The sequence below is a fragment of the Elephantulus edwardii genome, unplaced genomic scaffold (assembly GCF_000299155.1).
Source record: "Elephantulus edwardii isolate Elephantulus edwardi_28Jun2011 unplaced genomic scaffold, EleEdw1.0 scaffold00024, whole genome shotgun sequence".
NCBI lineage: Eukaryota > Metazoa > Chordata > Mammalia > Macroscelidea > Macroscelididae > Elephantulus > Elephantulus edwardii.
Window position 1 is genome coordinate 24,229,084 of NW_006399774.1, and position 10,351 is coordinate 24,239,434.

Sequence of the window (10,351 nt, forward strand, 5' to 3'; positions counted from 1 at the left end):
CCCACAGCCCCACAGCTCACACCTCGGCCCTCACAGTCCACCCCACAGCCTCACAGTTCACACCTCAGTCCTCAGAGTTCCTACTTCAGCTCTCTCAGCTCACATCATAGCCTTCAGCGCATATTGAGACTTGAGTCTACCCAGAAGAGCCTTAGAAGGAAAGACGTCTGAAAGAGCAGCCATCTGTAAACCCCGTGGAGGGCAGTTTACTCTGACATATAAGGAGCTGTTGTGTGGTGCAGCCGGCATGACAGCTGGTTCAGTTTTGTGCAGAAGTGTGAATGATCATGAGCCATCTTTGAAGTTAAGATTCTGCCTGGGACACTGTCAGAACAGCAGGGACTTGGCCTCCTGGACCCCTCCCACTCCTGTCGTGTGAGGGCTGTAGTGCTGACCCCTAACAGATACTAGCATCAATTACTGCTCTGCAAGCACCCACTCCCAAGGGCCCCTGCTGAGGGGACAGTAAAGAAGACCAGCTGGGTGGCGTTTCAGGAGACGATGTGGGATGGATGGCTGCCCTCCTCACCTGTCTCAAAGCCTGCTTCATCTGATGCATGTAGTTTAAAGGAGACGATATTAACTACTTTTTACTTTACTTAATAAAAAAGATGGACAGGCTCCTCGTGTGTGATTCACTGTCTCTGAAAACCCACTGGAAGGTTAGCTACGAGCTGGCTTTGACTTGAAGAGAGAAAATCAGCAAGAACACTAAGGATGTAAGTTTCATCACACAAAAATCACACACATTAGCAAAGAGCAAACGAATAACTTAAAATTATGTTTTGGAGTTAGTGAAGCATAAATCTGCACAATAGCTTTGTGGGACAGCCTGGATGTGACCCCCGACACCTGTGCCTGTACTCTGAGCTAATGAACCTGCACAGCGCCTGTCGCTGCACGGGAACGGCTCAGTTAAGGCTCCCACAGGGAGGAGGCTGTCCTGTGCAGAAAGGTGGACTTTTAACACAACCACATGTGTCCTCACGAGAACAGACAGAGGGAGCTGGTTTGACTACAGCGATAGAGCATGAAGTGGTACAACTACAAGTAAGCATGGTCCCCAGGACACACCAGTGGCCACCAGACGCTGGAGACGTGAGGACGTTCTCCTTCAGCCTCTAGAAGGAGCATGGCCCTGTGAGACCTGGTGATGTTGGCTTCTGACCTTTAGAACTGTGAGACAGAAAGCTCATTTCATCTCAGGCCACCAAGTCTGGTCTAGGTTGTTACAGCAGCACCAAGAAGGCAATCCTTGGAGGCATAGCAGGCCTGGTTCCACAGCACTGCAGTAAAGCATGTTTCCTACCAAAGTCAGGCTCACATCATGCTCCTATCTGTCACACGAGCCCTGTAGCTTGGTGTGTAATCTGTCAGACTGGTAGCCAAAGGTCTGCAGTTCAAATCTACCAGGTGCTGCCAGGAAGAAAGATGGGGAATCCTGTCTCATAAAGTACGGCCTGAAAACCTTCCCAAGTGTTGCCACACATCAGAATCCAGCCGGCGGAGGTGGGCTGGGTTTGGCCTGGTGGTGTATCAGGTGTGCACTAGCATTACGGAAATACCAAATACGGTGGGAATGACAGAATCAGAGCTCAGAGGCACAAGATGAGCATATGCTGTTGGGAAAATGTCACCAACAGGCTTGCTTAAAGCCAAGTTACCACAAATCTTCCACCTGCAAGGAAAAATGCCGTATCTGTGACATGCAGTCAAGTGGAGGGCGACAGTGAGGGGTGAGAGGAGGTGCCACCACTGGGCGCAGGGCCCACCCTGCCCGCCCGCCGCCTACCTTGATGCAGTGGTAGGTGGCGTTGGTGGCACAGACCAAGTTCTTGTTGGGCCAGCCGTCCAGGTCTGAGTCCTCCCCGCAGATGAGGCCATCCCCAGCATATCCCGTCTGACACTCGCATTTGTACATGGGGTCACTGAAGTGACCCAGGTAGATGCACTCGGCATTGCTATGGCAACGGTGGGTCTGGTCTTTGCAGGGGTTCTCAGGTTCACACACCTGTAGGTATGTAGGCGAAAGGGTTTAGGACAGGGGTTCCCAGGGCAAACATGCATGTTTCCTGGGTCCTGTCCTCAGGGGCTATGCGAGTCAGGAGGCAGGCAACAAGAAACCTGAACTTGTTTCCCTGAACAGGGCTGCGTGCAGACTCCATAACCAAGCTCCTTAGTCACTCTGTACTTGCAGATGGCCCTGGGACACTGTCAGGTGAGGCAGCAGGGGGTGCCCTCCACACCTGCGGATGGCCCCTGGGACATAGTCCAGGTGAGGCAGCAGAAGCTGCCCTCCATACTTGCAGATGGCCCCTGGGACATAGTCCAGGTGAGGCTGCAAGAGATCAGACCCACTGGGCTCCTCACAGTACGCCTCTGGCAGGTTCCTACGCTGACCAGGTCACCAGGACACAGTGGCCTTTGCTGCCTTGGATGCTCAGTATATCTATCCATTGTCCAGTGCTGACCAGGCTCCTTGGTCTTCCTCCCCACACTGGCCTTTTCTATCCCCCAGCTTACCCTGCCAAGGGGAGAGGACAGAAGGAGAAGGAGAAACCATACACTTGCCTGCTTCTCGGTCCTAGCCACCTCCAGGCCGGCCCCAAAAGGCTGGCTCCCCTTATAGCGTGGGGGGCAGGGCAGGCAGTGGAAACCAGGGTTGGTGTTGACACAGCGGTGGACCTTGTTGGCCGTGAAGCAGACATCGGTGACCACAGCACACTGCAAGGACAGCACAGGTGGTTAGTGGGCCTCCAGCCCCACACAAGGCCCCCACCCCTTTGACAGGAGTGACACCCACCTCATCCAAGTCCTCACAGTGGGTACCGTTGCCCAGGAAGCCAGTCGGACAAGACCCACAGGACCAGGAACCATCAGGGAAGCTGTTGCAGGCAGCCCCAGGGAAGCAGGGGTTGGACAGACACCCATCTGTACAGAAAGACAGGGGCTCAGTGAGTAGTCCTGCACTCTGTCCTGACCCAGCCCAAGTGACACTTCAAGGCTTGGAGAAGCGCTGCCCTTCACTGCCCGTGACTGGGTGCAGGGATGGAACCACTGACATGAAGGACCTCAGGGGACACCACCAGGCCACCACTGGTCACCAAGGACATGTGGTCAAGTGGCAAATGTGCCATGAATTTCAATGTCACATCCCAGCTTCTATATCACTCGGACATAAAAACACGTCCAGTGCCTGATAACCACCTCTATGCTCATCGCCCCGTGTAGTCCACCCTGACACTGGTCCACTCTGATACCTGTCTACCTTGGTGTCTGCCCACTCTGATGTCTGATCACCCGGATGCCTGTCCACCCTGATGCCTGTCTGCCCTGAAACCTGTCCACCCTGATGCCTATCTACTCTGACACCTGTCTACTTTGATGCCTACTCTAACACCTGTCCACCTGGATGCCTCTTCACATGGGTGCCTGTCCACTCTGATGCTTGTCTACCCTGGTACATAGCTGCCCTGATGCCTGTCCATCCTGATGTCTGTCTACCTGGATGCCTGTCCACCTGGATGCCTGTCCACCTGGATGCCTGTCCACTGGATACCTGTCCACCTGGATGCCTGTCCACATTGATGTCTGTGTGCTCTGACACTCATCCACTCAGCTCCGTTCAAGCTGTCTGCTGTGAGCCTGTGGCCCTGGCACTGTCCACTCAGAGTGCCCTCCACCTACCGACAGGGCAGCTCCTCCGGTTGCACATATGCTGCTCCTGGGCACGGCCGGCGCAGGGCTGCCCCCCGTGCTGGGGCTCTGGGCTGTTGCAGACTCGCGTGCGTTCCCGGATCCCGCCAGCACACGTGACCGTGCAGGCCGACCACGGTGACCAGGGGCTCCACCGGCCATCAACTGTGGGGCAGCGGGGTGGGGGGAGCACAGTGACAGTCAGGCTGAGGTCTCTGTGGGGCCGGGCACAGTCATCACTGATGTTTTATAGGAACGAGCAGGGCAGAGATGGGAGACACGCTCTGCCCTCCTCTCCCGCTCGTCACTCCATTGCCTTGAAGGACAGCTCCATGAGTTTCAGATTCTGTGTTTTTCTGAACACCCGAGGCTGAAGCTTTGCCCTGTGCCTTCTACCATCAAGCAGTCCAAGGCCACCTGCTTACTGTGTCTGAGCCCTGGCCTGTCTGTCCTTCGGCCAAAGAACAGAGGCCTTGAAACGTGGATGACTCAGAGTTGTCCTGTCAGGTCTCCTGAGCCAAGGCAGGGTATCTAGCCTGAAGGCTCTGTCCCATATCACCAGGGGGAACCCAAGTGCATCCAGCACCCCACCACAGAACCGCAGAGAGCTGTCGTCATGGACCCTGGGCCCTCTGACCACCCTGGTGTCCCAGCATCCTGTGCAGCCCTGCTGTTCATAGACACGTTCCTGGGCCACCGGCCCTGGAAACACACTTACTGGGACAGGGCTGGCCCTGGCAGACCTTGGTCTCACGGCCACTCCCCTTGCAGCTCCGGCCGCCCATCTGAGGGACTGGGGAGTTGCAGAGGCGAATGCGGGTGATGTTGCCGACCCCACAGGTGCTGGAGCAGGACGACCAGGGGGACCAGTGGCTCCAGCCGCCATCCTGCCGGACTGCATAGGGGACATGAAAACAGAGGTCAGTGTAGAGAAGCTGGGCCCAGCCCAGGCCAGATATCTGCCTCTCACAGCCAGACAGCCAACCTCAAGGGAGGAGAGGATGCGGGCTTTCTGGCCTCAAGTCAGGGAGCTGGGCCTCCCCCATGAGAGTCCCTCCAGGGCATGGAGTGGCCACGTGCTGCCAACAACAGACACTGAGGACAGCCCTGCCTTCACAGCTGGTGGATCGACACACGGTTCACTCACTCCACAGGCAAAGGGAAGGGAGCCAGGGCAGCCGGGAGGGCTCTGGACAGTCACCAGAAGTGTCCCCTGACAGTGGTCACCTCAGTAACCAGAGCGGTACCCCCATCACTACAGTCACCTCGGTGACCAGGGCAGTGCTCCCATCACTGTGGTCACCTCAGGGTGCTGATTCCACATCACTGCGGTCCCAGTGTGGTGCTCCTCAACAGTGTGGTCACCTCAGGGACTCTGCGGGGCCCCAGAACTGCATTTGTGTCACTGACAAGGAGCTCTCAATAATGCCATCCCATCAGTGACCCATGTGGACACTGGACACTCACTGCGGTTGTCACACTTGCCCAGGCTACACAGCCTGGTCTGGATGGAGGGGCCCTGGCAGGTGTTGCTGGTGACGTCACACGACCGTCCTCTCTGCTGGGTCCCTGAACCACAGGTGACGGAACACTCAGTCCACTCTGCCCAAGGAGACCAGTCCTCGTCACTGTCATTGGCTGCGGTCAGAAGAAGCACAAAGGACTCAGGTCAAATGTCTACAATCATGGTCAAGGTCACCAAACAAAACACAGTGGCTCATGAGATTCAAGCCAGACCACACAGGCATCCAGATAGGCAGCTTCTGGGGGCAGGGTCTCTCCCGGCAAGCGCAGGGTCCAGGTGCTAAAGCTCAGGGTCACTACACAGCCATCGTCTTCAGGGGTCAACAGCTGTCTCCCCAGTATGAAGCAGGGAAGACAGTTGGCTGAGGGGAGTCTCTGGGCCAGGATAGGTGAGTCTGTGGTCTGAAGATTGAGCCAGTCTAGTCCATCCATGTCCGGAAATTGTGAAACAGAGTTTTGGAATATATCTTACAAAGGAGTGCATGTTTACATGAGGTTTTGCTAAAGTTACCAAGATGTCATTTATTTCTCTTTTCCTCTTTCTTGCTGATTTACATATTAATAAGCCCCATGACCTTGGTCAGGATTGGGGACACCAAAGCTCAGTTCTAAGTCTGATGAGTGGGGATGTTGTTGTTACGTGCCGTCATGTCACCTGTGACTCATAGTGACCCTGTGTACAGCAGCTCTGAATCCCGCCCTGTCCTGAGCCAGGCACACTGACCCCAAGACACCTACCCCCATTGTCCTAGTTACTGTGTCAATCCATCTTATCCAGGGTCTTCCTCTCCTGAGCTGTTCCTCCACCCTGCCAAGCATGATGTCCTTCTCCAAGGATCTGACCCTCTGGCCACATGCCCAAAGTATGTGAGATGGAGCTTCAAAATCCTAGCCTCCAAGGAGAAACTTGGTTTCACCTTCTCCAAGACAGACCTATCTGTTTTCTTGGCGGTCCATGGTATGTTCAAGACTCTTCTTCAGCACCACAACTCGAAGGCATCGATTCTTCTGCCCTCCCTGTTCACTGTCCACCTCTCTGATGCACAGGTTGTACGGAAAGTTGATAATAATGAAACAGCTGTTGACAGGGAGTTAAAGTCCCCAGAGCACAGAGAAAAGTGATGCCCTGCAGACAGCTTCTCTTACACATCACCAAGGCTCTCTCTCCTCCTAATGCTTTCCATGCACTGCATGTGCTCTGTGAGGAGCTGTTGGGGGGTGGGGTCGGGGAAAGGTCAGTTAGGCTGTTCTCTGAGGCCCCGTGGTGGTGTGGGGCAGGGTGGACTGTGTCAGCCTGACAACTGAGGGGTCCACAGTCCAGACAGATCCACCAGCTGCTTCTCGAAACAAAAATGAGCAGTTTCCTCCTGCGAAGACTTACAGCCTTGGAAATGGGTGGGGGTCATCATGAGACCCAATGGACAGGTGACAGCCAGAGGTGGTGGGAATGGGCACAAGAGGGGGTGCCAGTGGCACATCTGTAGGGGGTTTGACTGCTAAATTCAGGGCTGAACCTCGCAGGTGCTTCCAACCCAGCACAGACTGCATGGCAGACGGGCAGTCTCCTCCCAGGCAATTACCCCGTGGAAGGCCAGCTATGAGTCAGTGTGCCCGGGGGGCAATGCAGTGGCGTCAAGATCTTGGGCAGGTTGTCAGCCTGGTGCACAGTGGCTCATCTAGACAGTAGCGTGGATGGACATCAATGAGTCTCCTCGGCTCACACACGCGTCATCCTCTTGTCAGTAATAGGGGGACACGGGCTCTCAGACCCCACACCTCTTCTGTGTCTCATCTGTGTGGATGTGTGGGCCAAAGCTTTTCACCTCTGCTACAAAGACACCCAAGTTAAAGACACAGCAAGGCCAGGCAAGCAGCGCCCGTGTCCAGGCGACACTCACAGTGGGAGCAGGAAGGACAGCACCCGCCCTCCACGAAGGTGGGGTTTGCGCACGTCACTGGCGGGCATGTGATCTGATGGCAAACGGTCTTAAATTTCTACAAGAAAACAGAGGTATTGAGAAAGCACTCATTAAAAATAGTATCCAGCAACGTGGAAGACCGGTGGGAGAAGGGCCGACGGCCCATCACATCTCTCACCCCCAGATCTCACACGGCACATCCAGCCTGGAACTGCCACCCTCCCTCTCCCCAGTGTTCAGAGCATGACACAGGGGTAGCCAAGGTGGCCCTGAGCACCACTGCTGCCTCTCTCCCACCTGGAAGCCAGGTGGACTCAGGGACGCACACCCTCGGATCAGCATGCTGTCGTCAGGTGCTGCACACCTGCCTTCATGTCATAACACCTCTGCAAAGTAGGAAGAAACCCAGCTGGCCCCACCGTCCTCAGTCTCTGCTGTGTTTGAACCATTGTTGCAATTAGAGCCACCCATCTCTAGCTTTCCCTAACCCTCTACTTCCCCAAGCGTGAGGTCCTTCTCCAGGACTGGCCTCTCCACAACTTTCAATTTCCTGGATTCATAATCTGTACGTTTCACCTACTGACGGTTATTTGTGGACATTTGCTGATGACTGCTCATTTTGAGTGTGCATTTAAAAACACCCCTCAAACTCATTTCAAAAAAATTGGAACCAACATACAGCAGGCCCTTCAGAGGCTGCAAAACACTCAGGACACTGTCCAGGTTCTTATTGGGTCCCATCAAGTCCACAATTCATAGCGACCTTCGGAACCACAGATCTGAACCCTGCCCTAGCCTGTACCATGCTCACAATATCTGATTTGTTTGAGCCTGTTATTCAGGCCATCTTGTCAAGGGCCTTCCTGTCTTTCTCAGACCCTCCTTCTTTTCCAGAAAGGTGTCTTTTTCCCAGGACTAGTTCCTTCTGGTATCGCACCCAAAGTATGAGACCAAGGTCCACCATCCTTGCCTCTAAGTGCCCCTGGCTGCTCTTCCTTGAGCCAGACCTGCTTGTTCTTTTGGCAGCCCAAGGCCTATTCAATACGCTCCTCCAACACAATCCAAAGGCATCAATTCTTCTCCTGCCATCTTTATTCACTGTCCAACTTTCAGATGCACAGGAAGTCAAGTGAAAAGATCATGGCTTGCCCTTTTCATGTTGTGGTTGTTGTTAGGTGCCATCAAGTCATCTAAGACTCTAGTGACCCTCTGAACAGCAGATTGGAAGCCCGTCCTGTCCTGTGCCGTCCTCACACTTCCTGACACACTAGAGCCGATTGTGGCAGTCAGCGTGTCAACCCACCTGGTGGACGGTCCTCTCCTTCGTCAATCCTGCACCCTTCCCAGCATCATGTCCTTCTCCAAGAAATAGCCCCTCCTAGCAACACGCCCAAAATATGTAAGGCAAAGTTTCATCACCCTTGTCACCAAAGAGCACTCTGGCTGCACCTTCTCCAGGACATGTCTGTTTGTTCTTTTGCCCGTCCATGGGATGTTCAGTGCTCTTCCCTAACACCAAAGCTCAAAGGAATCAATTCTTCTTCTGTCATTCCTATTCATTGTCCAGCTCTCAGATTTATAGCAAGTAATGGGAAAGACCATGGCCTGAATCAGATGCACCTTATTCCTCAAACTGACATCATTACTCCTCAGTAATTTGGAGAGGTCCCTAACTGCAGATTTTCCCAGTGCAATGTGTCTCTTTACTTGCTGACTGCTAGTATCAAGGGTTTTAACTGTGGATCCAATCAAGATGATGCTGTTGACAGTTTCAATCTCCTCTCCATCTGTCATGATGGATGGGATGCCCATAGAAGAGGCCATATGCATAGACTGCTGTCACGTTATGTGAAGTGGACCATTCATGGGAGTCTCATAAAGAAAAGGGATTCCATAACCTTTCTAAAATATTTAATAATGACCTGCATTGCCCCAGGAAATGCTGCTGGTACAGCAGTTAAAACACTTGGCTGCAAGCCTCAAAGCTAAGAGTTTTAACCCATTGGCCTCTCCTCAGTAGAATAGTGGGGCAGGCCGTTCCTAGAAAGATGCTCAGCCTTCGGAAGAAATCCCAGTTCTACTCTGTCCTGTAGGATTACAATGAGTTGGAATCAACTAGTAGGAGTGAGTTTAAGGTCTGTATTTTTCCAAATGTTTCTCATGATTCTCATTGTTGGACAGCACTTAAATGCAGGCACAGAACTTCACAGGGTTCCGTACCTGCTCTACTTTTGCCACCTGTGTGACTTTGGCCATGTCACTTCACCCTCTGGATAGCAGCTTCTTCATGTGCAAATCCGTGTTCAGTTTTACGCCTTACGGTCCCTCCCACTTCCATGGCTCCCCTCCAAGAACATTCCACACCTAGTGTGGCCCTGCCATGTACAGTGCGAGATGCTCTGTGGTTGCATGTGTTTGCAGAAGGACTACAGCATTCTCATGGCTTCCCAGCATATGGTCAAAATCACACCTTGAGCCTCACCTTGCAGGTGCAGGTGGTGCAGCTGTCCACCACCCAGGTCTCATTGTCGGCAAAGAATCGACCATCTTGCCAGCACGCTGTCATGTTCCTGGTCTTGGGAGGGCCACCAACAAGTTCCCAGAGGAACTGGTTGTCATTGGACTGGAAAATGAAGGTAACTAGTTAAGTCAATATATTGATGAAGGACAAAGAATGTCTCACTTAAGGAGCAGAGCCCAGAATCCACTGGCCACGTGGTTTCTACAGTCTGCATGAACGTGCGAGAGGTCAGTGAAGGTGACCCATGCACACATGTACCCAGTGACTGTCGACGCTGCCCCACACCTGCATTACTGTCCACGTAGCACGTGTTGCAGATGCTGCTGCTTCTCACACTCTTCTAGTCCCCACTGGGCCCAGTACAGCCCACAGGTAGGGCAGACAGCCTCGGTAGACAGAGAGGGTCAACTGGACAACCACACCCGAGAACAAACGGCTACTCCCTGCAGTTCAACCATGTTCTCCTATGCATTAAATACAGCAAGCACTGTGTGTGGTAATTCAACATTAAAACAAAAATGCAATTCTCACTGTCCTGACGGTTACAGACTAGGCTGAAATAAAGATAGACAGATACGAGACAGAGAAAGATACATGATAGATAGATAGATAGATAGATAGATAGATAGATAGATAGATGATAGATAATAGATAGATAGATAGATAGATAGATAGATAGATAGATAGATAG

At 53.2% G+C, this 10,351-nt stretch overlaps 1 protein-coding gene across 1 annotated transcript in view; it reads right to left on the reverse strand.

Annotated features, from left to right (window-relative positions):
* Positions 1-10,351, reverse strand: part of LOC102872363 (thrombospondin-2-like) — an 83,770-nt gene that overhangs the window by 17,356 nt on the left and 56,063 nt on the right. The window contains exons 5-12 of the mRNA XM_006882840.1: positions 9,622-9,762; positions 7,119-7,215; positions 5,164-5,334; positions 4,415-4,591; positions 3,688-3,861; positions 2,804-2,931; positions 2,572-2,724; positions 1,793-2,011 (exon numbers count right to left, since the gene is read on the reverse strand). Of these exons, the coding sequence (XP_006882902.1) occupies positions 1,793-2,011; positions 2,572-2,724; positions 2,804-2,931; positions 3,688-3,861; positions 4,415-4,591; positions 5,164-5,334; positions 7,119-7,215; positions 9,622-9,762 (1,260 nt within the window). The remainder of the gene's footprint in view (positions 1-1,792; positions 2,012-2,571; positions 2,725-2,803; positions 2,932-3,687; positions 3,862-4,414; positions 4,592-5,163; positions 5,335-7,118; positions 7,216-9,621; positions 9,763-10,351) is intronic.